The 27,809-nt window shown below is 38.1% G+C and overlaps 1 protein-coding gene across 2 annotated transcripts; it reads left to right on the top strand.

Moving 5' to 3' along the window:
* The first annotated feature begins 2,671 nt into the window (after positions 1 to 2,671).
* LOC114470603 (zinc-binding protein A33-like) lies at positions 2,672 to 22,192 on the top strand. Of its 2 annotated transcripts, none has more exons than XM_028458879.1 (6): positions 2,672 to 3,290; positions 7,108 to 7,203; positions 16,562 to 16,795; positions 18,073 to 18,095; positions 18,544 to 18,659; positions 21,303 to 22,192. In XM_028458879.1, the coding sequence occupies exons 1-6, from the start codon at positions 2,769 to 2,771 to the stop codon at positions 21,863 to 21,865; spliced, it is 1,554 nt and encodes a 517-aa protein (XP_028314680.1). In that variant the 5' UTR covers positions 2,672 to 2,768; the 3' UTR covers positions 21,866 to 22,192. The 2 variants fall into 2 exon arrangements, with proteins under 2 accessions (XP_028314680.1, XP_028314679.1); XM_028458878.1 differs by having other exon boundaries at positions 21,300 to 22,192.
* Positions 22,193 to 27,809: the final 5,617 nt, after the last annotated feature.

Here is a 27,809-nt window from a genome sequence, read left to right as displayed (position 1 = left end):
AAACAAGCTAACTTTTGCCCAATAAATACCTTTTCGTTTACTTTTTACCCTACATTTTGCCTATTTCTCTTCCACATTTTGCCCCTTAAAGCTCCTTTTAGCCATTAAACACCACCTGGTTCCTCTTTAATTGCCCATTTTGAGCCACTCTTGACTGCTTTTGGCCCATCTTAGTCACTTTTCATTCTTTTCTTGCCACATTTTTGCCACTTTTGGACCTTTTTTGGCCACCTGTTACCATGTCTGCCTCCAGCAGACCGGCCCACGTCGGGTTGACGGCCCCCCGGGATGATGCCCAGTATGCCAGAGGGCCAGTCCACCACTGCTTTAAGCCTACAACATCCAACCTTTTCACAATATTCTGAGATTTTTAACTTGGGGTTTCATAAGAAGTAATCTGACTCGTCAAAATGATGATAAATAAAAGCTTGAAATATTTATCACTTTGCATAGAAAAAGTCTATTTAATACATTAGTTTAACTTTTTTTTAAGATTAATTACTAAAATAAATGAACTTTTACCTGATATTCTAATTTGCGACCGCTGATGGACAACCTAGAAATATATGACAATTAATTTTTTTTTTCTGTTCACATATTTTAGTAATGCAGATGATTAATCTCTCCTATAACATTTAAACTGTCGTGAGTCATTGTGGTTTTCATGTTCAGTGAACCTGCTTTGCTGTTTTTGCTCCAGGATAGATTATAATTGTATAATAATATTTCTATAAATACTGTATATAGTAAACCATTGGAAAATGTGTCAATAAATGAAGCATGCAAGAGATTTCCTGTAATCCTACAAATCCCTGTTCCATATTTTAATAGGGATGTGCCGATACAACTTTCTCACTTCCAATACCATACCAATATTACGGCCTTGAGTATTGGGCGATCCCGATATCGATCCGATTTGATATCAGCACGAATCATACACATTTTATTACTTATTTTGTAGTGTGGAATGTTAGAAAAGGCTTGATCAAGTGATGTCACTCAAACAGAGAACAATAGTCAGCAACAGTAGGTATGAGAAAAACTGACCCATTTATTATTAACCAATTGGTTACATACATTTTAACCTTCAACATAATATCTATCGTATTCTACAATTGAATAATATATATCAAATATTTTAGATGCAGTCCGATTAATTCCGATATTCGTTTTCTGGCTGATATCGGACCGATGTCCCATATCAATATCGGATTGGGACACCCCTATAATTTACATCTGATTTTTAAAACGTGCATGTGTAAAATATTATGGTTTATTTTGTTTTTCATCTCTTCTTCCTGTTTATCTGTGACTGCTGATTCATCACAAACACTATTATCAAGTTTAGACGAGTTGACCAGGAACAAATATGCAGTCATCTTACAGGGAGGAGAACAAGCACCAAAACAACAACAACTTGGACCTTATCAAAGCCAAACAAATAAATAATAATAATAATAATAATAATAATAATAATAATAATAATAATAATAATAATAATAATAATTTCATTTTATTTAAAAAGTGCCTTTCAGGCCACTTTACAATAAAAACAGAATAATAAAAACAGTGCAATACATTAAAAACAGTACAATACAAAGAAGCAGAAAAAAGAAAAAGACAGAAAATGAGCAGATTGGAGTGACTGAAAGCTCTGCTCCCAGTGGTTTATTTACTTTGGAAAACTCACAAATATATATCAGATAAAGTAAGATGACAGGGTGAGGAGCTTTTTACATTCCTTCGCGTCCACATTTCAGATAACACTGACTACTAAGTCAACACTGCCTTTCAACAGGAGAATGCACACTTTACTTCCTCAAAAAAAAAAAAAAAAAACTTTCCTTCCTCAGTCAGAAAGCTAAAGAAACTCCTCCTCACCGCCCCCTGCTGGTCACATTCTATAGTAAGTCAGGTTCTCCAACTGCACTGCTCTCCTATTTTTACTATGCGATATACAGTATTATTACTTTTTAAGTATTAAGTGTTACTTATCAAATAGTATTGTATTCTATTGTAATAGATTGTATTCTAGTATTTTTTTAATAAATAATCTCCATGTGTATAATAATAATTATTTATTATTCCTATCTGCCAAGGAGTATTATTACCTATAGAATAGTATTATAAAATAGTATTATACTGCTATACAAATTTCATATATGTAATTAATTATAACATATATGACCAATAAAGGTGAAAGCACCGATTCAATCTTTAATCTTATATTGTAAGGGGTTGTATTCTGTTCTATTCGCTTTAAAAAAAAATTCATCCATATATATATATATATATATATATATATATATATATATATATATTCTTATTATTATTATTATTATTATTCAAAGTAGAGCTTGGCACCACTTGTATTAATTATTTTCTTTCTGTCAGTCTGTCTGTCTGTTCTTTCTTACTTTTTTTCTGTCTGTCTGTCTCTGTCGTTTCTTTCTGTCTGTCAGTCTGTCTGTTCTTCCTTTCTTTTTTCTGTCTGTCTCTGTCCGTTTCTTTCTTTGTGTGTTTCTATCTGTCTGTCTGTCTGTCTGTCTGTCTGTCTGTAACTTCCTCAGCCTTTTAGACAAACCAGTTTTCATGCTGACGCAGAGTCTCCTCCTCCTGTTCCACAGCCTGTTGCTGCACGCCCTCCCGCCCTCTGTCTGTCTGTGTCAGTAGTCAGTCAGTGCCACTCCCTCCTGCTCTCAGACTGCTCTATAGTCTGCACTAGTTCCTGTGCTGGTCCTGGTCCTGGACTATGAGCTCCTCTGAGAATGGCGGACAGCAGTGCTATTGAGGAGCTGCAGTGTGAGCTCACCTGTCCGGTGTGTCTCGAGCTCTTCCGTGACCCTGTGATCCTGGAGTGCGGCCATCACTTCTGCCAGGTGTGCATCATCCAGTGCTGGGAGGCCAAGGCGGACGAGCTGTCCAGCTGCCCCAAGTGCAGGAAGTCGTGCGGACGAAAGCTCAGACCGAACTCGCTCCTGTGCAACGTGGTGGACAGCGTGCGTAAAGCGCGTGCCATGGACGCGGGCCCGTCGGGTGTCAGCGCCTGGGACCAGGAGGGCGCGCTGGAGATGCCCGAGGAGCGCGAGCGCGGCTCGAGCATGAGCAGCGTGGCCTCGTCCATCGGACACTGGCCTCACCTGACCCTGGACATGTGCGAGGAGCACGAGGAGAAGCTGAAGCTGTACTGTGAGGACGACCAGCTGCCCATCTGCCTCGTGTGCGGGATGTCCCGAGACCACAAGACGCACAACGTCATCCCCATCACAGAGGCCTTTGATATCTATAAGGTACACACACACACACACACACACACACACACACACACACACACACACACACACACTACACTACACTACACTTAGTTCATTTAACGCAGGGTTTTTCAACCTTGGGGATGGTGACCCTATGTAGGGTCACCTGAAATGTTTAGTAGGCCTTAATCATTGTTTTTGAAATGGGGGTACATTACACTACATGGGGTACTTGAGAGAGAGAGAGAGAGAGAGAGAGAGAGGAGAATGAACAAATAAGCAAAATGTTGTAGTCGTACAAAGGGGGGACTTGGATTCAGAAATAAGAGAAAGGGGGACTTGAGCCATAAAAGTTTGAGAACCATGCACTGGCCTTATTGATTAAAAAAAAAAAAAAATACTGATTAAAATTAGATTGAAAAAATTTTTTTTTTAACTATTCTTTACCACACACAATTTCAAACAAATGTATTATTATACTTTGAGGTTCTCAAAAAAAAATTTTGCTTGTTTGTTTTGGTGTCTTGTTCCTGCTGCAGCAGCACATGTGATGTCATGTTTACTGTATTTTGCCATGTGATAATCAACTAGCTTGACCTATTTCCAGGGTGCCTATTGTACATCTGGCCTAGAACTACAGATGAAAACTAGCCTTTTGGCTAACTCTGGCTATCCTACAGTTGAGCTGTTATGTTAATATGCACTGTCCTTGTAAATAAATATATTTCAAATTTCAAAAACAAATTCTAGAGTAAAAATGTTGCTGGGGTCGCCAGAAATTTGTGACATCAGAATGGGGTCACAACCTGTAAAAGGTTGAAAACCTCTGGCTGAACAGATGATCTCCAACCTCAGGCTTCCTTTAGCCTGGAATCCATCCTTATCTCCTCGTATTATTTCATGTTTATTCCAGGTGATTAGTCTGGAAACACGTCTGTGTTCTGGGGGGCTGAGCGGGGCGGGACAAACACGCACAGGGTAACTAATCTGTTTCCCTAAACGGAGCCGGCAGAGGAAAATGGAGTGTAGTATGGTACAGAATTACGGTTTCAAATCCTTTTTTTGTTGTGGTTTCAACAATATATCCAGGTCTTTTAAAACAGAGCAGAAGCTCCAAACGGCTTCTCCGTGGCGGGCGCCATGTTTGTTTTGACACTGCTCAGCGCTGGAGATGTGACGTTTTTTTTCTTTTCTTTCAAACCGAGGAAGTGAGCTGTCGCATTACCGTACCCACTTTCTTACAAAATGTAAGGAGGTGGGTGTGGCTTATTGCCAGGTTAGTTTTCCTTTGGATCCAAACATTCTCTGTTTTCTACAGAAGAGGATTAGGGCCAATTTTGATGGAGAAAATAATTTTGGGCAAATCAAGAATAAAGTCAAAATTTTGAGAATAAAGTTGAAATATAATGTTGAGATCAAAGTTGAAATTTTGGAAATAAACTCAAAATGCAATATTGTGATAAAAGTCGAAGGTTTGCTATAAAAGTCAAATCTAGGGATGCTGACTAGGGCCAATTCACCATATGACGACAGTCTCCATCCAAAATGGTCCTAATCTGTTACCGTAGCTTCTCAATATCCACAGATGGACTGAATGTTTCCACCTCTTCCAAACTTTTCTGGTTTTTTCTTCTGAACAGATTTAGTTTTTGCCAATATCTCTTCAGAGTCCTTAAAGAGATTACAACGTCATGTTTATGAGCTAAAAAAGAAAGAATTTCTTTGTTATTAAACTCAACTTTTGAAGTATAGTTTAAGGCAGCAATTCTCAACTGGTGGATCGGCACCCAAAAGTGGGTCGTGGACTTGCACTGGGTGAATCGCAGACAGCTGGTCAAAAATGTCTGTCATGTTGGACTTGTCTTTTATTTTGAAAAAAACTTTTCTTTTGACAGGCATGCTGTGAAATGCATGTTACACAGGAAAATGTATAGATTTATGTTTTAAAGATTACATGTGTGTGTTTTCAACCGCTATTTTTTGAAAAACTAAATTTAAAATTGTTTGGGTTGAATTCTATTAAAAAAAAAAAAGTGGGTCGTGATTTAATGACGGTGGCAAAATGTGGGTCCCAGGGTGAGACCAGTTGTAAACAACTGGTTAAGGCATTCATTGATATACGGTCAGGTTGTGAACGATAAACCTATGCGACCGGATATCTGGTTCAACAAGTGAGAGATACGGCTGCATCGGTAGCAGCCTCCTCACTCGATATGAGTCAGCCATGAATTCCATGATGAATCGGTTGTTGAGTCATGGATCGAGTAATGTGGGCGTGCACTGTAGTTGTTCTCACTCAATGTTCTTGAAGCCAAAATACAGCGCTTAGGGGCGCTTCCATCTTGCTCGGGTAACACGCCCCACCCATTTAGCGTACTCCCCTGAGTTACGTAACCCAGCTACGCCACGAACTTAAGTATATTTCCCACTGGAAATTCTACCAATGTCTTGTTCAGATGATCAGATCATAGAGATTAGTACTAGTAGCTCAAAAATGACAAAAAACTGACGTACCTGCTTATGCTATTCACAAAGAGCTACGCAAAACGTGACGTTAAATCCCGTTTTTCAACCTCAAATAAGTTATTTAAAAACAAACTTCACTGAAAAATGAGCACTTGAACACAATGTAGGGTGATAATTAATAACTAATGATCATAGCAGAGTTTAGGTTTGGAAAAAAAAGTGACAAGTATTTAAAGCATTGTAAAGATAAGAATGTGGTTGCTGCTTTATCCTTCCACTCCAGTTCCCCAAGCCCGAGGCCATGTTTTGAGATGACCACCAGGAGTCATTTTTATAAGATTACATGGTTTGTTTATTGGTGTGTAACTTGTTTATGTTTACATTGAAATGTTGCATCTTTCTTACCTTCCTCTAGTGTTCAAAACACTGCTCAGGCTGAAATGTTGCACATTGTTGTTAGTATTCTGTGCTACTTTTACCTCTGGAGTTCCAATCTAATGAGTCAGCCAGACTTTTTTGGTTTTTTTTTGGTCCATGTTTAAAAATAAATACATTGACGTGATTTTGTTGCTCTGTTTTTTGTTTTGCCAGTGCCATAAAGCCACAATGCTTGGGGATATGTGGTCTTTTACATATTTGAGAAAAAAATATTATACTGTCACTTTAGAATTTGGCTTCTTTATTTCATAAAATATCTACAACAAATATTTACCGTAGAAACGAATCGTATCGTTCCTACACTGTATCGAATCAATTCGTATCAAATCGATCAGTAATAAAAGGATATCGTTTTTGAATCGAATCGTAACCTGTTTATCTGCATATCGAATCGTTTATCACAGGGAGATGTGCAACCCTAATATATGGCCATGATCTGCTGTTTGTTGCCGTATGGTGAATTGGCCCTTCTCAACTACCGTAGATTTGACTTCATTAGTAAACCTTCCACTTTGAGTTCATTTTTGAAATTTCAACTTTAATTTCATCTTTTCAACTTTATTATTGATTTGCCCAAAATAACTTTCTCCATCAGAATTGACCCTAATCCTCTTCCATTGTTTTCCACTCTTTGGTAACAGTTTGAAGAGTTTGGGTCAACCCAAAAGCCTCACAGAGCAAACACTTTACCTCTCTCTGAGGATCTCTCCATTAGTTTTTAACGTCTCACTGGTTTGTTTAAAGAGGCTCCAGGGTCTGACATGTTTAACTGATGCTAGATTCCATTCCTATTTGAGTAAAGAGGTCAGAGAGCACATAGAGAAGTTTATTAACCATCACAAGACGTTCAAAGCAATCCCTAATCAAATGATCAGTGTGTTTGCTCCGAATCGGATTATGTTTGCATGTGATTTGCCTTATTTTTCTTTTTTTGGTTGTTCAACAACAGGACAAGCTCTCTGTGGCCCTGGAAAGAGTTCAGCTACAGACCGAGGAGGCGTTGCTCTTCCAAAAACACACGAATGAAAAAATCGTCCTGATTAAGGTACCTGTCCTGTCTGCTTGATTGTGTGTGAGAGTGTGCTCTGAGTGTTAACCAGTAAATCAGGAAGCTTGGCCCTGCACCGTCAGCTGCATTCCTCCATGCAGAGTTTGTACTTCAGTGTTAAAGCTGATGATTCACTAGAGGGGTATTCCAGAAAGCAGGTTATGTTCAAACTCTGAGTATGTTTGGGCTCAAATGAGGGAAACTCTTGAGTGTCCCATTCCTGAAGGCGAGGCACTGTATGTTCTTCTCAGAGTATGTCACCATGGTAACATTCTCTGTGAACTAAACCTGGTCGCTGGCAGGTTTTGTCTAAGAAACCCTGGGTTTTTACCTGGCTCCGCCCACCTGAACACCGCTTCTCAAGGAACACTTTAATGTACCTTGACACTGTTCTCTGACACACATTTAACATTACACAACGCAGACATGGTCACATGATTACAAATGCTGTGTCGCTTTAAGTTTTTTTTTTTTGCAAATGGTAATTTTTTTTAAACCATTGTGGATGCAGATCATTTAGGGAAAGACACTGAGAGGTTGATCTGCATTAAAACGCCTACTGACGTCTGTAGTAAAGTTCCCTTGGTACAAATAAAGTTAAGGCTCCACTCTTGGGTGCGTAGGGTTCGGTGTTCAAATCTAAGCCCAGTCATCTTTTTATGACGTCTTTTTTGGACATCAAGATGACTTTGGCAACTACATTACATTAAAAATCAATATAAATGATGCAATGTCATGCTGCCTTCACTGTCATTATAGCCACTGTAGCGGGAGGGCTCTCTATGCAGCAGCCTCAGACACATTTTATTCATGTTATTAAACGGCCGTCACGTCCCTGGAGCGATGAAGTGACCAAAAAGTGTTACTAATCACGGGCGATTTAAGCAACTATAGTCGCTGAAGTGACGTTCTTAGTGAATGCACCTGTAGAACAAGCTCATAATCCACAAACACCAGCTTATTTCACCCAACAGGGTGAATAAATCACTCTCTTTTGGGTGGTTGCCATGGCAGCTCGTGTAATCTTTGCTCCATTGATGATGGCTTTTTATCGCACGCGTGCATGTAAGTAACCCAAGGTTTACATACTCAGGGTTGATTGACCCACTTCATACCAGCTGTAATGGAATCCAATATCCAGAGTTTCCCATCGTGGGATATGTTGACCCAGAGTTTATGGATAGACTCAGAGTTTGTTAACCCTCCTTTATGGAATACCCCTCAGGAAGTCCCTCCTTAGATTAAATAAGTGTTTCTCACATGGGGGTACGCAATGGCACTACAGGGGTCACTTGCGAGAGAGATAGTGGAAAATTAACAAATGAAAGCAATAAAAATATGGGGTTTGTTTTATTATATTTATTTTTATTTAGAAATGAGAATCATACTAAATATTAACGGCAACTCGTAAAGCAACAACAAAAACACGAAAAATATACTGATCATAAAAAGAACAGACAAACAACAAAATAACACCAAAAACACACACACTAAGAGAGAAAAATACTCGCTATTACCAGCAACACACGAAACAACATCAGACACACTAAATGAAAGAAAAACACCCAAGATCACTACAAAATACACTAAAATAACAGAGAAACATATAAAACCACATAAGAAACAACACCAAAAACACACACAGAGAGAATAATTTAAATAATACCAACAACACACAAAATACGATAAAAATAAGAAAAATATACTGAATAATAAGAAGAACAGACAAACAACAACAAAAAGACACAAAAACACAAAATAATGATAGAAATAATCTTGATTGGAACATGAACTGAAACTACAAGTGTCAGTCTCGGTCCCACATCAGCAGGGAGTGACAAGAAATGATAAAAACTATAGAAATAAATCTATTAACGAGGCACTAAATACAAAATCAGATTCTTTGAAATGTGTGTTATCTCTAATTTATTCCATCATTATGCTCTATAGTTGTTTTTGTTGTTTCACAGAATTCTGAGCAAAATATTGTAGTCGGACATAAGAGGGGAACTTGAGCCAAAAAAGTTTGAGAACTGCTTGTGTGTGTTTGTGTGTGTGTCAGAGATATGAGGGAAGGATGTGCAGAGAGTGATAACCAGCTCTGTTTAACCCAGTGTGTGCCCATTCTCAGATTTTCACTTCTCTACTTGTGTCAGCATGACACAGGATGTGTGCAGGCAAGGTTCAAGGGACATTGGGTAATCTGTCATTTCCTGCAGATGTCTTTCTAAGGCTTAAAACGACACAAACATAGATACTTCTGTTAAATGTTTTATTTAAAAAATGAATATTAGCTTTCAGGGATGTAAGGTTTTCTCTACCACCTTCCGGAATCTTTTAAATGAACGGGTCCGAGGACAGATGACAAGAGTAGTATAGTTTCAATGATGTTTATTCTAGTTATAGTCATAATTAAAATACATACAGGTGGCCGGACGAAGAAACCTACAGTGGGGCAAAAAGTATTTAGTCAACCACAAATTGTGCAAGTTCTCCCACTTTAAAAGATGAGAGAGGCCTGTAGTTCTCATCATAGGTATACCTCAACTATGAGAGACAAAATGAGAAAAAAAATCATATTGTAGGGTTTTTAATGAATTAATTGGTAAATCCCTTGGTAAAATAAGTATTTGGTCACCTACAAACAAGCAAGATTTCTGGCTCTCACAGACCTGTAACTTCTTCTTTAAGAGGCTCCTCTGTCCTCCACTAGTTACCTGTATTAATGGAACCTGTTTGAATTTGTTATCAGTATAAAAGACACCTGTCCACAACCTCAAACAGTCACACTCCAAACTCCACTATGGCAAAGACCAAAGAGCTGTCAAAGGACACCAGAAACAAAATTGTAGACCTGCACCAGGCTGGGAAGACTGAATCTGCAATAGGTAAACAGCTTGGTGTGAAGAAATCAACTGTGGGAGCAATTATTAGAAAATGGAAGACATACAAGACCACTGATAATCTCCCTCGATCTGGGGCTCTACGCAAGGTCTCACACCGTGGGCTCAAAATGATCACAAGAATGGTGAGCAAAAATCCCAGAACCACACAGGGGGACCTAGTGAATGATCTGCAGAGAGCTGGGACCAAAATAACAAAGGCTACCATCAGTAACACACTACGCCACCAGGGACTCAAATCCTGCAGTGCCAGACGTGTCCTCCTGCTTAAGCCAGTACATGTCCAGGCCCGTCTGACGTTTGCTAGAGAGCATTTGGATGATCCAGAAGAGGATTGGGAGAATGTCATATGGTCAGATGATCAGATGAAACCAAAATAGAACTTTTTGGTAAAAACTCAAGTTGTCGTGTTTGGAGAAGAAAGAACACCATACCTACTGTAAAGCATGGGGGTGGTAACATCCTGGTTTGGGGCTATTCCTCTGCAAAGGGACCAGGACGACTGATCCTTGTAAAGGAAAGAATGAATGGGGCCATGTATCGTGAGATTTTGAGTGAAAACCTCCTTCTATCAGCAAGGGCTTTGAAGATTAAACGTGGCTGGGTTTTTCAGCACGACAATGATCCCAAACACACCGCCCGGGCAACGAAGGAGTGGCTTTGTAAGAAGCATTTCAGGGTCCTGGAGTGACCTAGCCAGTCACCAGATCTCAACCCCATAGAAAATCTTTGGAGGGAGTTGAAAGTCTGTGTTGCCCAGCGACAGCCCCAAAACATCACTGTTCTAGAGGAGATCTGCATAGAGGAATGGGCCAAAATATCAGCAACAGTGTGTGAATACCTTGTGAAGACTGATGAAAATTACAGGCCTCTTTTTAGATGGGAGAACTTGCACATTTGGTGGCTGACTAAATACTTTTTTTGCCCCACTGTATGTCTCTCCATGTCTGCGTGTCTCTCTATGCATCTTCTAGACCTAGGGCCATATGAAATCTGTTTTATTTTTTTCCATATATCGTTTTATGTTTTCCCAAATTCCATGTTTTCCACTTGCATTTTTTAAATTCCATTTTTTTTTTAGAAATACTTATCATTTTTTTTAAAGAAAATATTAGTTTTTAACTCCTGTGAGGAAACAAAATAAATACTAATAAAAAAAACCTCATAATTAAACAAAAAATGTATGTCAAAAATAAAGTAAGATACAATTAAAAGGTAGATATAAGTTGTAATGACATGGGTTATTCTGACGGCTCCTTTTTAATTATGTATATGTCATATAAAAATGTATGAGAACAGCATTAATGGCACCATATTTCCTCTCATGGACAAAAGGCTGGAATAAAAAGAACTAAAAGACAACACGGACTGAGTTATTCTTAGTTAGCCAGACAACAGTTTGAACACTGAGCAGGTGAAGATGATTAAAGCTGGAGCACCGTGAAGTTAAACGGGCACTGGAGGCTCTGTGTTTAGGAGTCGGTGATGATTTTTGTTGTTTTTAGACAGAGTTTAATGCAGCCAGGACAGGAGGGGAGAGGGTGGTGCACCTAATAAGCGGTCCCCGGAAACAATTCCCCATAAAAAATAAAAAAAACGTTCTTTGCCTCACAGTGATAACGTTTCATGCCGATTCTGTCCATTTCTGCATTTAAAGGAGGATATTAGGTAAAATCGACTTTTTCAAGATTTATATCATGTTACTATGTCATTCCCTCATTAAAAACATGCCCGGGGTGTTGCCTTGGTTCATTTATGTATGTTTGAGTAATCTTTAAAAACTCTGACGGCAGCCATTTTAGGTGTAGCTACGCTTGAGTCCTCCTAGGAACGCCTCAGATCTTTCGTCACCAGCCAAGTACCGCCCACCGCTCCACAGAAGAGCCCCTCCCCCTTCCTATGTTCTCTTCTTTAGTTCAGCCCACAGCACCCGCCTCCACAGATTTAGCTTTTCATTTACTTATTTTAAGTCCTTTTGTAAGAAACCCATGGCTTATGTTGTCTGTACTCATTAATGTACGCATTAAAATGAAAAATAAAAATGTAACTAAAACTCGTACCCCTCCCCCACTTCCAGCTCCATCAAATCAGGTACAGTTGCCTTTAGTTTTTAAAAATGCCTTCAGCGAGAACATTTATTTTTGGATGTGAAGAAAACAGCTCTCTTTTGGATGAAACAATTCATCAACAATGGTTGGAATTGATCCTATGAAGTGGCCCTGTTTGTTCCAGGTACTTTTCAGATGACTGCTTTAATACAAGAGCTTATTTGAAAGTGGATTAATAAGTACACTGACACAATGCGATGTGTGTGTGTGTGTGTGTGTGTGTGTGTGTGTGTGTGTGTGTGTGTGTGAGAGAGATATGAGGAAGAGAGATCTCCATCCGTACTTTAGAATGATTATCTAAGTGAGAAATATTAATGTATTGTAGCGTTGTAAAAATGTAGAAAGTAGCCAAATACAGCGCACAGAAAAATATCCATGCGTGTTTGTATGAGTTCTGAAGGGGGCGTGTTCATGGGCACATCAGACAAGCTTGGAGTTTCTTAAAGAGACAGAGGCGAAATCGAAGCGTCATGAGGGAAACTTCTGGAAAGTTTTTTTTATTTTTATATTTGCTGCATTTTCCCCAAAAAATTGGGTCGCATAGTTATTTGAGGATGCTATAGAATGGTTCTATGTGCCTGAAAAAAATGTGATACCCCCCTTTAACCGTTTTCGACCCTCCTTGTACCAAGAGGAGGCTTGTACAGACGTGTCTTAGCCATATATCACAGTGCAGCCGAGGTCTCCTCAGCTCCATCAATGAACTTGAGCTCATATAATGTTAATTCATTTTTATTCATAAGCGCCTTTAAAAAACTCAGACACAAGTCGAAAAAGAAACTAACAGCAATGGTAAACACAGAAAATACTTAATCATATGCACAATGTGTGTGTTCAAACTAACCAGACAGACATTGAAAAATACAGAAATAAAATTTTAGGGGTGTGCATTACCATGAATCTGACGATACGATACGCGATTTACATGTCATGATACGATATATACCGATACTAAACGATACGATATACATCACAATATCAATATCAAGTTTCATCTTCACAAGCGCAGAATTGTATGAATTACTTTTTCCTGTTCTCTTTTACTTGTAAGAACAAGTAAATGGTAACTAACTGTAATTCAAGTACAAATAACAGAAACAAGTGCTATGATTATCAAACGGTCAAATTACATTTTTCAAAAAGGTTTAACTTTTGCTTCTTCAACAAACCCTGATTCTGTTAAGTTTTAAATTATTTATTTATTTTAAAGTAACCGTATAGATCTACAAAAGTTCCCAGCATGCTTTATGAAAATAAAGTGCAATCAACTTCCAGCTAAAATGCATTGAGGAGTTTAACAAGGTCTGATGTAGGGCTCGGCAATATGTCAAGATTCAAAATATATTGAGTTTTAGATTTTGGCAATATAGAAAACTCAATATATCACCTTTATATATATATATATATATATATATATATATAGATATATATATATATAGATATATAAAAAAAATTGTTCTAGGAGTCACTGCTTTCACACCTAGTGACTGGGCGTGTACGTGCTATGCTTATAGTAGCGCAGTTAAAAAACATAAATAGATTCAGACATTATTTGGATCGATGCGATAGTCGCACGGTGAAATATCTTGATATATCGCCAAATTAATTTTTTTCTTACACCCTTATTAGCATTTCAAACTCCCTGACTGTTGTGATGAAGAGCAATATGTATGAGTGGTTTACGTTAGACTCCACATCAGCACCAGTCAATGTTTTCATGAGAACTATAACAACACACAGCGAGGACGACCCAAAACAAACACACTCCAAGAGTTACTTCTGGTTTTAAAAGCTGTAAATACATGATTTATTATATATCAGGTTAGGTCAACATTCCCACTAAACTACCACAGTCTAACAACAAATGTGATGTCATTTAACTAGCTTTAACTCTTGTTTTTATTGTTGTCATTCAACTTTAAAAGTCAACCTTGTGTTCTGATGTCATTTTTCCCAGTTATGTGCCGTGCTGCGCTTACATCCACAGAGTTAAAACAGACGTGTCCCAGCTTGTCGGCCCCCTCATACCATTTTGACCCCATGTGATGCTACAGCAGGGATGGACTGGGACAAAAATTCAGCCCTGGCATTTCAGCACAACGTAGAAGTCGTCAGTGAGGCTCGACATGTGGCTTTTTATGTCTTCATTTTAATTATTATTCTTCCAGAAAACCTTAAAAGGGGGAAACATTGTAACCCCTTTTTACCTATATTTCCTTTGTCCATTTTCTAACTTCCTTTGTCCAATTTTTGCCCCTTTTCCAACTTTAGCTACATTTTGCCCATAAATATCCTTTTTTTTTGTATTTTTTGTCCATTTTTTAAAAGTTCTTTTTGACACTTATTTTGCCCAGTTTTCATCCAAATAAGCCAACTTTTACCCAATAATACTTGACTACTTTTGTCCCATTATAGTCACTTTACACTTCTTTCTTGCCATTTTTTTGCCACCTGTTATCATGTCTGCCTCCACTCACTTGTAAAAAAAAAAGAAAGTGGGCCCACCGGGACGATGCCCGGTTTGCCAGATGACCAGTATATCCCTGTGTTACAGCGAGTGATTCAACCAAAACATTAAAAATAAAGAAAAAGAATGCAGCCACAGCTTCTGAAAACATGCTATTTGTGATGTTGGACACGACCGCTGTGGAAGGTTTCAATGTTGAAAAGAAAAACAGTTTGAGAAGCATGTAATTAGAGCTGTTAGATAATACTGTGAGCCACCATTCCTTTCATAGTTAACCTCTTAGTCCATATAGTGCAGGGAGCTTTGGTGTTTCTTTTCAACAGCAACAAAAAAATGTAAAATGTAAAGCTTTTATTGGGCTGCAGATATTAAAAGATACAAAAAAAAAAACACTAAATACACTTTTTCCTCAAATAAAGCTTAATTTTAAATATACGACAGAAAATAAGACTGACCACTTAATAGTATTTACCAAACTGTTTCCTTTTCGAGAAGAAATGACATTTTATATTACATGCATAATATATTATGCAAAGTAGAAAGAGAAAAACTATGCAAAGTTATAATATTTATGTAAAGGTTTCATTTATCCAGACAACTGTTCCTCAGAAAATTAACTTTGATCCTCTGAATTGTTTCATGATCAACTGCCAGTCTTCATCATCATTTCAGGAAGTACTTTTTGAATATGTTACGTTTTTATTTATTCAAACAAACGTTCTTCAGGAAATTTATGCAAAGTTGTCGCCAAAAGATTCCCCTACATGGACTGGCAATTTAAGATGGCAGATGCACACATGGTAAAAAAAACAAACAATTAATTGGTAAATAAATAAAACAATTAAAACTAGAACTGCAAGCAGTTATGAAAGGGGGTCAAGCCTTCCCACGCGACTCGGCCCCCAGATTTTGCGGAGCCCATGGAAGTACGTCACAAAGTATGACGGGCTTGGGGCGATCAGACAAGTCTGGAGATGTATGTGCAAAGTTTGGTGCAGAAACAGCTTAAACACAAGGAGAAAAAGTAGGTTTTTAGTGTGTTCTAGTTTTCACACCAGCACAATTATAGGCAGAAATGGGCGTGGCCTAGCCCAGGTGATTCAGTGCTATTCAGGGAATCTGTGGATATGAGGTTTTTGAATGTGCGACATACGGTGTGGGAGTTATAAACCAAAACGCGTTGACCTTTGTTATAGCTCCACCTACTGGCAGACATGTGAGTTTTTGCGTCCAAGGTGCGTAGAGGGGTCTGGACCAACCCTCCAAATTGCACCACCTTCCCTTGCACAGTTTAGCCTGCAGCACCACTTTTATCAATGGAAAAATAAAAATAGGAACTATAATGATAAAAATCAGAACCAAAAAAATAGGCTCCTTAGGCCCCTCGGGCTTGGCCCCTTAATAAATCATAATGAAATAATATGTGTCTTCGAGGCAGAGAAAATGTATTTGTCATCTTGATTTATCTTTGCAGCTCTAATATTTAATAATTGCAGCCAAAACCATCATTAAGCATCAGGAGTTCAAATAAATAGAAATAATTATATTCATAAAATGCCACTTCACTGCTCTTATTATTTAGTCTGCATCATTTTATAGAAAACATTTTAAAGAAAATGTCAATACTTGTACCTACTATATATTTCACTTACACTGCAAGTCTAGCTTTCCTGTCTACTCTGTATTTGTAACACACTTTAATAAACATGATCAAAAACTAATTCTTGAAAACTAAAATGTGCCTGCTGTCATCAGAAATGTATGATTTCAAAATGGGGTCACGACTCTAAATGGGTTGAAAACCACTGATGTAACGTGTTTTTAAAGAGTAGCGGACAGAGCACACGTGGCTAATGCTTGTTCCTGTGGTTCGAAAGGAGCGAGCGGGGGACCTGGAGCACCTGGTGAGTGCAGAGTTTGAGCGTCTGAGGGAGTATCTCCTGGAGGAGGAGGAGCGCCTCAAGGAGAAGCTGCAGAAGAAGAAGGAGGAGAAGCTGGAGCAGCTGGAGGAAGCGCTCACTCAGGCCACAGAGCAAATCAGCCAACTGGAAAACACGGCCGACAAACTGCGCCTCAAACTGAGGGAGGAGGAAAACCCTGAGCAGCTCAAGGTAAAGTAAAGAGAAAGACCAGTGGTTCTCAACCTGTTCCTCCAAAATAAAGGTTCCATAGAGCGGGGACCCCCACTGTAGCTGAAGGTGGTTGAACACAGACATGAACATTGAAGAACAGTCATGTGTAGACAGGTCCATCTATGAGGGGGATTAAAGGGGAGAGTTTTTGGGGCCCAGCCATAAAGTCCAAAATGATGGTCCATTGTTCTATGAATCTGTGATAACCATATTTATTTATTGATCTGAATAATATCCACTGTTATCCAGGAAGTTTATAATAAAATAGATTAGAAGTGACCAAAATTGGTGGAAAAAGTGGTGAATTGGGATTTTAAAATCCACAGAAATTGGTTAAAAGTTGCACATTAGAGTGGCCAAAGTGGTAAAAAGGGTTCAAAGTTTCAGTTTATTTGTTTGTTTCAGTCTAACAAAAAAATATTCCAACATAAATCATAATTTAAAAATATATCATTATATTCAATATATATTCAATAATACACACAAAAGAAATGCAAGCATTCAACAAGTACATGTGAGTTGCCTTTTCATTCAAATAATGTAAAAAATAAATAAAAATAGAGCCAATATTGGTTTAAAAGTGGCAGAAAAAGTAGTAACAATTAGTTTAAACTGGCAAATAATGGCCATGACAAATAAGCATGAAATATGGTGAAAAAAGTGACAATAATGGGTCAACGTATTCAACGTTAGGTGTGAAAAGTTGTGCAAAGGGTTTATAAGTGCTGAAAATGAAAAAAATGTGCAGAAAAGGTGTTGAAATTTGATGGAGAAATGTCAGAAATGGGAGTAATGTAGCAAAAATGCATTAAAAATAAGCAAAAATTTGCTTTTTTTCATTTTACTTTATTTTAGTGGGAAAAAAGCTTATGTTCCACGTCAATGTAACATTTAATATAGACCCCAGATTTCCAACACAACAGTGTCCATATCATCACATTGACTTCATCCCAGTTAGAGGACACACAAGCACCAAATGATCTTTATTTGAAAGAATCATGGTTTTCCTCCGTTGCCCTGAGCTCCACTTCTCCATCTCATGGAAAACATCTTCAACTTGACCTCAGAATATTTACTATTGCCCAATGCAATAACAGATCCCTGAGTGACACATGATGGTTACAAATACCATGTGTCATAATGGTATGAGTGTTTATCAGCCACACTCTAAAATAGTGACAGGAAAGCATGTGCACGTTGCCGCGGTGACCGACTGTGTTGTAATCCCAGGCCTGTTGTGATCTGCTCTCTTTCAGGGAATCAAAGATTTCATCGGAGGGTGAGTTTCTTTCTATTTGTCTTGACGTTTGATTTACAGATTTCATCTAAATTCTTGGCGATTCTTTTATTGTTTTCTTTTTTTATCTCAGTTAATCTGCATAAAAAACAGTTGCATTATGGGCTTTTTCATGACTAGTTTGCAATCATGTTGAAACAGGAAAATTAGAGCCCGATGATTGTTCTGTGACTCATTTTCAGCTTTAATGTTTTCAGGTAGTGAGTCGGCACAGAGAAAAGCAGAAGAGACGTTTTCTTGTTAAATGTTACTTTTATTAAAAGTCTGATATGAATAAAATACACTCCCTTTGTTTGCTTTTTAAAGGTTTCTTTACATTTGGATCAATAAAATATGACAGAATAGTGGCTTGTTTATTTTTTCCTACTCACTATTCTCACAGCTTAGTCATGAAAACATGACTCAGTGTCTCTGGCTGTGTTTTTCTCAGGGCTGAGGGTTTGTTTGAGCGTCCAGCAGAGGTCAGCGTGGATCTACAGTCTACAGAGTTCCTGGGTCCTCTGCAGTACAGAACCTGGAGGAAAATGAGCTCCGTTTTTCAACCGCGTGAGAACATGCACACCCTGTACACGCCACTCGTGAAGAAATAATAATTATGTTGGAGCAAAAGTAATTTATTACTAATAATCTAAAAAGAATAAGTCAGGGACAGCCACTTTTATGCAAAACCAAAGACAGCAGCTGTTAACGTTTAAAGGCAGATTTTAAACGACTTTCAAAAATTCAGATATTTAGACAAAAATTAAAAAAATAAAATAAAATACACCAACTGCATCAATACAGCATGGATAGGTTGGTCATTTGTTTTAAACAAGGATTTATTGGCTCCGTAAGTGAAAAACTGATGTTTAAAATGAACATTGTTGCATTGACTACAATTGTTCATATGAGAACACAATTTGAAATGCTTTAAAATAAAAACATTGAAAATGTAATTTCGCAAGAATTTGCAAGTAGATGTTTACAGTCAAACATTTTGATGCACAACTTTTAATAAATGAAAAATGTGTGGATGGATCGTGAAGGACAATCTAAAGATGATCTTAGATTAAATTATACTTTATTTTATTCCACAATGAAGAAATGAACGTGTTACAGCAGCCAAACACACAAAGAGCAAGCAAGAAAACTAAATACAAAATCAATTGAGCAAAAATTGTGGGTGTAGATAGTTTTAATATGTTTTACCGTTTTTGAAAAAGCAGAGTAATAAACTCCATCATTTGCAATAGGTTTAAATGTGCAAAAAATGTCAGTATTGGGGATATGTTTTGGGAAAAATAGAAAATCTGTGCCACGTAATGATTGATTTGTTGTGAATTTTCAAAATGTTGACATTTTAGAGGCAGGCTGTAGCGCCACCTTTAGGACGATTGGCCTGATTTTGCAGCTGGAGCAATTTGGGACTTCACTGGAGCTTTGTGCAAAATGTGGTGAATGTTTGCACATGGGAAGTAGGATTTCCTTAAAAGAAGATGAAAAACATGCAGGATAACAATAGTTTACAGCAGGGGTTCTCAATATTGGAGTCGGGACACTGGGAGGGGGTCGCCAGATGCCTTCAAGAAACTAAGAATATATCTTTTAACAATTTGACCCAATTTTGCTATTTTTTTCCCCTTTTTCTGCAACTAAACCAAACTTGCCATATTTTAACATATTTTCATCACTTTTTCTTGCCATATTTTTGCTCTTTTTAATGCATTTTGCTACATTACCACCATTTCTGACACTTCTACATCACATTTCAAAGGCTTTTCTGCACACCTTTTTCACATTTCCAGCACTCATAACCAGTGTTTGGAATAACGATGTTTAAATTAACGTCGTTGGGTAATAGCTTTTTTTTTTTTCAGTAACGGGGTAATTTAACTAATTACTTTTTACGCCGTTACAACGCCGTTCACGTTAATGCGATGCGTTACATGCATTGATTGAATAAACTGTTATCTGAAAGCAACCCTGGCTTCATACGCAGCTGTAGTGAGGAGGTGGGTTAAAAACAAGGTGAGCGATTGTGATTGGCTCAGGCGTCATGTCTCATGGTAGCCAATCAGAGCCAGTGTTTTTACACATGTGCCAGCACACGCACCACACACACACACAACCACTACAAATTTGATGAATCAGCAGAGATGGTGAGCGTGGAGCAGTTCTGATGAAAAGTTGGCATTTTTAAGGTGACGATACAAACACTACTTTAAATTAATTGTGGTCAAAGACAACAACGTGCATGTGAAGTGTTCATTATATCCAGGAGAGAAGACTATGTCGACATCCGTTGTAAGCAACTCTAATTTAATGAAGCACCTCACAACGATACACGTATCTAAAATATCTGAATTCTTTGACATATAGCAACTTTTTTAACAGTAAGGCAAATAGTTACTTTCCTTGGTAATGAGTTACTTTTATTATAGAGTAATTAAATTACTATAGTTACTCACTACTTGTTCAAAAAAGTAACTAATTACTTTTTAAAGTAACGTTCCCAATACTGGTTATAACCCCTTTCCACCACTTTTCTCACCTAATATCACATATGTTGACCCATTATTGTCACTTTTAACCTCTTTCTCACCATAGTTCATGCTTGTTTTGGCCTATTTTACCACATTCACAATTTGTCATGCCCGTTATTTGCCAGCTTAAACTAATTGTTCCTACTTTTTCTGCCACTTATAAACCAAATTTGACCATTTGAACCCTTTTTACCACATTTTCTGTTTGTTTTAGTCACTCTAATTTGCACCTTTTAACCAATTCCTGTGGTTTTTAAAATCCCATTTCACCACCTTTTTTACCTTTTTTTTTTTTACCATTTTTGATCACTTTTAACCCATTTTAATTCTGATAAAAAACAATAATTTACATCTTTAAGATGACTATATACTACAGAGTAAATAATAATACACTTGCTGGATAACTGGATTTTATTCAGATAAATAAATAAGGTTATCATAGTCATGATCATTTTCCTGATTGAAATGGTTGAGAACCACTGGTTTACAACACCTTAGACTCACTGGCCCCTAGTTTACTGTCTATATTTTAATATCGGCTGTTTTACTGAGCAAAGTTTTTGTCATTTTACTGCATCTTGTCATTATAGGCACTGTAAATGAAACATTACAGACTGGTTTTTCTCTGTTAAATACTTTGTTGTTTTTTGTAATGTTTTCCCAGCAGTAACAGCAGTGATCCTGGACCCAGACACAGCCTACCCCTGTCTGTGGGTCTCTGAGTGTCGCACCAGGGTCCAGATGGGATTCATCCAAACCAACCTCCCCAATAACCCAGAGCGCTTCACTCGCTACAACATCGTCCTGGGCACTGAGGCCTTCTCCTCAGGCAGACATTACTGGGAGGTGGAAGTGGGCTTTAAGACGGCGTGGGGACTGGGTGTGGCCAGAGCATCCGTCAACAGGAAGGAGGAGATCAGCCTCTGCCCGGACGACGGTTTCTGGACACTTGTGCTGAGGGATAACGGCAACGGAACCAGCGATTACGAAGCGTGCACCGACACAGAGGAGTGCCTGTTACATCCCTCCAAACCCCCCAGGAGAGTGGGAGTCTACCTGGACTATGGACGCGGGGAGGTGGCCTTTTATGATGCTGATGACATGAGTCACCTGTTTACATTTTCTGATGCTAAATTCAAGGAGCCGGTTTTCCCTTATTTTAATCCCTGGCCAATCATCAACGGACGTAACCGTGAGCCACTGACCATCATCACACCACAGTGGAGTTAAAGAGAAAGTCACTAATGTCTGGATGAAATATATATACTTTTTCAGCTTCTTGGACAATTTTCTGCAACATTATATAATTGATTCATGACCTGCTCAGTGAAATTTAACACCACACTAAACCAAACCTTATACTTTAAATAGTGAAAACGCATCATGAACAAACTGAAACTTTTACGTCTGAGTAAACTTTTTCTCACTTTGTTAATGTTTGTAAAGAACCAACCCTTAGAGAACTGTGAAGCACTCAAAGAGATGAAAGATTTGTTTTAAAAGACATAACATTCATTGAACTGAACTATTTAGCATCAATAAAGTAGTGTATGTGTATTATTTTTTTATTATTAATACCAGTTATTGATCATTATCCCTGGTCATTCCCTTTCCACATGAAATGTAGCTTAGCATCTTTTTAGCCTCGGGTTTGTTATTTATTAAAGCCGACGCTGATGACACAGCAATCTGTGCATGTTTCTGAAAAGCACAAACATTAATTCATCCATGCCAGGTTTGTTATTTGTTTTTGTTTTTAATTGAAGTTTGAGAAGATCTTTAAGGCTGAACACAAGCACAGGGAGAACATGCAAACTCCATAGAGAATGGTACCAGGTCTACACAGAGCTTCCACACTGAGGATGAAACACGGTTGGGGTCAATTACAATTATGACGAAATTGGAAAAATATGTTGCTGTTGTAATCATAATTGAATTGGAGTTGAGTTCAGATATTTTACTTTGGAATTGTAATGGGAATTCTATTAAAACTGCCAATTACAATTTAATTATACACAAACCTGTGGAACCATGTTACAGTTCTACAGCTTACACATACTGTATGTAGTTAACAATTATTTAATATAATTAATGAAATTATAATTATTATTATTTACTACTATTTAAAAGTTGTTAGAGCTACTGTCTTTACCAGGGAGCAAATATTTATTCCTGGTTATTGTTTTCTGGAGTTTTACTGGGCTTTTGTAGGCTTTTCCGTGGACCAAAGTGTTATTGTCGAGCTGTTGCTTCAAAACAACAATCAAAATAAAAGTAAAAACAGCTCTTATGTGTGGTCGTCTGTGTTACAGCCGACAATAAACTGTTTGTTGTGTGTTTCTCCCGATAGACGTGTTACGTCATGTCGGCCCCCTGTCCAATCAGAGCCTTCCCAACCCACAGACCTAAAGCGGAATTGAATAAAGCAGAATTAACTGGTTTTCCATGTAAACCTCAATTCAGGGATGACTATTTCCATGTAAACACGAAGCTGAACACTTTAATTCCAAATGATTGAATTCGGAATAACTAATTCCGAATTAAAACAACATCATGTAACCGTGGACGTGAAGACTCAGAGGCCGAACCAGATGTTTGTACATGTGGGAGGGCCACGGGAAGTGGGCATGCAAGGGGTAGTGCAGCACCCTGTAGTGGCAAGAGAGATAAAAAATGCAACCTTTTTTTTTTTAACTGTTTTTAATGTTTTATTATACAACATGAACTACTTACTGCACACGAATTATACTTTGTGCACTGCTGATTAATAAATAATTATTTTCTTCTGCTGTTTTCCTTTCTAGAAACAATTACAGAATAAATGCCATAGACAATATTTACAAATATTGTACATTATAATACAGTAAGTGTGTGATGTAAAATAATAATGGTAATGTGCTATTAGAGGGTGAGGGGAGGAGACAATAAGTTAATAATAGTCAAATATGTGGGGGAAAGGAACAATATACAATTGAGAGAAGAGAGGGAAAAAAGAGAAAAAAATGAATTTATGTGTATTTTGGACTAACTTCATTATCTTCTGCTACTCAACGAAGGCGGTTGCATTTTTAACTGTACTTGACAAATAAAATCTTTTCTAATTATTTTTAGGCCTAAACACAGGTTCACCTTCACGGTAGTTACTTTTCAACGTCAGGCAGGCTAGTGGTAAAGTAGTAAAGAGATTTCCCTCTTGCTCCATGTAGCAACACACAGCCATGGCAGCAGCAGACGAGTAAATTTACCGTCCTATGACAGAAACAAGGAGGAAATAGGCCATCGATCCAAGACGAGGGAGCCGACTCGTATGGATCTGCACCACCAATAAAGCTTAACTTTTCCAAATATCGTGTCCTTTCCTGCCTACCAAGTCCTTCCCTGTATGCCTTTGCATCTATTATGCATTTTAAGGAGCTTTTTTGTGGTTTATCCATTGCAGCGTTTACCTCTGAGTGCCTCCAACATAGCCACTCATCCAGGTTACTGCCCAGAAAACCCTCTATAGAGTCGCGTAACATAACGTTGATGGTGCAATGACTCAGGTTCATGTCAGCTGATCAAATCATTGTTATAGCATTATTGTGAAGTTTAACTAATAGCACATACTGTATATTCATCTGACAACTGATGTCTGCATTACAGACCCTGGCTGTGTGCACTGAAATGTATATGACAAGTAATTAATCTCAATCCATTAATTTATTTTTAAAATGTATTTTAAATAGGTTTATAGGCGAATATGTTTTTTTCTCCAAAAAAAGTAAAATAAATAAATACATTTTTTTCACAGCACCCCCTGTTCAAAATGACGTCCAGTGGTCCTGACCTGTGGTGCCTTTGATTAGAGGCTGTTTTACTAGCAGTCCTTGAAGGTTAAACACATACTGTGCATCAAAAGAGTTTACTCCATTTCATTGTTAATTTAAACTCAAAGCCAGTTTGGCTGCAGAGGATCATTTCTATCACTTCTCAGAGAACACCACCTTTATACACACGGTGTTGATTTGTCTATTCTCAAAAGTTTGTTATTGAGCAACGTGCGTCATTTGTTCACTGCTATCAAGGTATATTACAATACTACTCTGCTTTGTGGTTTGAATGAGAGACGACGTGTTGGACTTCTACGTGTTGTCAGCTGATAATGTAGTGGATAGAAAATGCCAGGGCTAGATTTTTGTCCCAGTCCCCTGATATTAGTTATACATATACTGTAGATGACTTCACTAGTTTAACTAGGGTTGATTTTACTGATATTAAATGTATGTTTACCGTATGACTGAGGCGTCCAAACATTATCCGTTAGTTCCGCCACTGTTATAGGGGTCAAGGATGAAATAGTAGAAAAGAAAGACGTCTACAGCAGTTATTTTAAGATCTTTTTCTTCTTTTTAAAACTCGATCCATTGATGAATCCAATCGCACAGTTGAACATTTTCTAACCTTAGCCAAGTGTAACGTAGCTTTTTGTAACAGAAGAGTTTGGTTCTAAGATCTTTCCAATGAATAAGACATGAGCAGAGGAGCAGAACAAAGGCAGGGAGACAAATGATGGATGGGTGGAGGTGAAGAATGGAAACCTGACGATAGGAGTGGAGGGAAGCCAAGCTATCAGGATGTGTGTATTTATGTCCTCAGACTGCCAGGGTTTCATTTTGGACAGGGAAGGACAAAAAGGACAAAAAGGGAATAATGGGTCCAAATAACAGAAAGAAGCAGCTCGTAATAAAGTGGTGTCGAGCACAACATTGTATGTACTTGCTTGTGTGAGCACCTGGGTCTAAAAATAGAGGTCAGTGGTGACATGTTCACCTATGTTCATGCTCAGCCAGGCACAATGGATTAGATTAAATGAGCAGGACAACGGTGAGGTGAAAACAAAAAGCCTTTCATCATCATGGTGCAGCTGCTGAGTCGCTGCATCCCTTCATCTCTTTCTATCATTAAAGAGAGAAGCCGACGCAGGCGGATCCAATCAGGGATACAACAAAGACTTCAGAAACTGAAGGTGGATAAAGAGAAAGATGTAAAAAAATGAGTCACTTTGACAGAGAATATTATCAAAGTGAAAAAATGATAGGAACAAAAACAAGAAAGCCTCAATAATGAAGTGTTTGACACATCAAATTATACAAAAAAATACGCGATAAAATGTACAAACATGGTATAAGAGCAGTGGCAAATAAATGGGTATCTCGTTATTTAAAATACAGGAAACAGTTTGTCCAAATTAATAACATAAAATCAGATGTTTGTAATATCAGTTTTGGGGTACCCCAAGGGTCAGTCCTTGGACCTATACTTTTTCTTATTTATGTGAATATTGCATCGGTGTCACATTTACTTAAAGGAGCATAGTGCAGAATTTATAAATTAAACTCCATAGTGACACCACGGTGGCTAGTGTATCTACAGTCATCAGCCAAGCCAACGCGGGAAACGCACATCAACTGTTTATCACTGGAGCACAGCTGATATTGTGGACAGAGGATTGATTCCCGACCGAACCCTGACGGGACAGGTTCAGACAAATATTTAGAACTGGGGGTCGTTCACATAGTGTTGTTGGCGTGCAGTCTGAAGTGAGTGCAGTAGCAGCTACAGCTGAGGAAGCCCTGAAGAATGCACAGGGAGAGGTGTGCTCCATGGAGCAGAGGACAATTACAAATGAATACGCTGTTGAAACATTCCTTTTACTGCACAATAACATGCATTGTATTTATCTTTGATACATCGATTATGTAAATAGATCAGATGGGTCTCTTGCAAGTCTCTTGTTTGTGTTTTACTTTCTCTTGTTACACATGCACCGATCTGATGTTGACATAAACAGTTTTTTAATAAAAATCGATGCTTACCACTAAAACAAATGTACATATGTAATTTCTTTAAGAAAAAGTACCGTCGGGTCGGACTCGGATGAGAAAAGGCGGCCCGATCCGCACTCCAACTTTAACACGTTATTTATTTGCTCGCTATTCATGTGACTGTTTCCTGCAAGACCTGTGCACATGCCTCTGCATACATTTGTGGAACCAAACAGTAGTTTAGTCCACTGTGTTTGTATTCTTTCAGTCTCCAAGCCGTCTTCTTCTCATTCTTCTTTATTTCCGGGTTATTTGGACGCCTCTCCAAGCCGTCAAGCACGCGCACAAACGTCATTTACGTCACCATCATTGAAACTGTACTGCTGTTCGTACCCATAACAGCAGTACATACAAATGTATCATTTATCATAGGTAGAAATGTGTGACTCATTCTCTTTGGTTTAGAGCGCTTCATCACCCATTAGCATTAAAAAAATCCTACCTGTGTGATACAAACAGGTTGTCCTTGAATATTGGTAAAACCAAATTTAGGATTTTTGGTCAAAAATCATTGGATATTGAGGCTTCTTTATTTATTGATGGAATTTAAATACAAAGAACAGATAAGACAAAGTTGTTGGGTATTACGATAGATAAGTTATCATGGAATTTGCAAATAGATTACACAAAAGTTAAAATATCCCAAATTTTGGCTGTATTCCACAATATAAAGCAGTCACTGAATCAAAAGGCTTTGTATATATTGTATAAGTCACTGATTGTGTCACGTGCTGGTGGTACAGACCCAAATGCAGGGACGGAGGTGGAGCTCAGGTGCATTAACCCAATATTCATTGGTTCTTGAGAAATGGTCAGACAAGCAGGGATTCAGCACACAGGTGGTCAGTCCAGGGAGGCAGAAATAATCAAAAGATCACAAAAAGACAAATCAAGAACACGAAGCAGGGGTAAAACAAGAAGAATGTCCAAAAGCAGGGAAAAAACACTTCCTGTAGAATCCAGGAATTACTGGCATGAAACCCAGCCCAGATAGCAGGTAATAACCCATAGTAAATGTCCCAGCACTTAACTAAACCAAAGCCTCCCTATTTATACACAGCAGTTAATCAATTGCAGCTTGTGAGCAATCAGCAGGAGAAAGCTGCTGGGAGGGAGGCCATGAGTTCCTGCCTGCCCTCCAAAATAAAACCCCATCCTGACAGATTGTTCCGTATCTGACTTATTGTATTGAAGTGTGGGGCAGTACCTGTAAAACATACACAAATACACATTTTCTTTGACAGAAACGAGCACTGAGAATTATTACAAACCCAATACGTATACAGCAAACATTATTAAAATTTCATAAT

This window comes from Gouania willdenowi, chromosome 10 (genome assembly GCF_900634775.1).
Source record: "Gouania willdenowi chromosome 10, fGouWil2.1, whole genome shotgun sequence".
In the NCBI taxonomy this organism is placed as follows: Eukaryota; Metazoa; Chordata; class Actinopteri; order Blenniiformes; family Gobiesocidae; genus Gouania; species Gouania willdenowi.
This window is presented reverse-complemented; position numbering and strand designations above follow the sequence as displayed.

What these genes read in the sequence shown, in the direction of transcription:
- LOC114470603 (XM_028458878.1), top strand. Translation starts at nt 2,769, where the DNA reads ATGGCGGACAGCAGTGCTATTGAGGAGCTGCAGTGTGAGCTCACCTGT. An exon ending in AGGCCTTTGATATCTATAAG is followed by an intron (nt 3,291 to 7,107) that starts GTACACACACAC and finishes GTTCAACAACAG; the next exon opens with GACAAGCTCTCTGTGGCCCT. An exon ending in AAAAAATCGTCCTGATTAAG is followed by an intron (nt 7,204 to 16,561) that starts GTACCTGTCCTG and finishes GTGGTTCGAAAG; the next exon opens with GAGCGAGCGGGGGACCTGGA.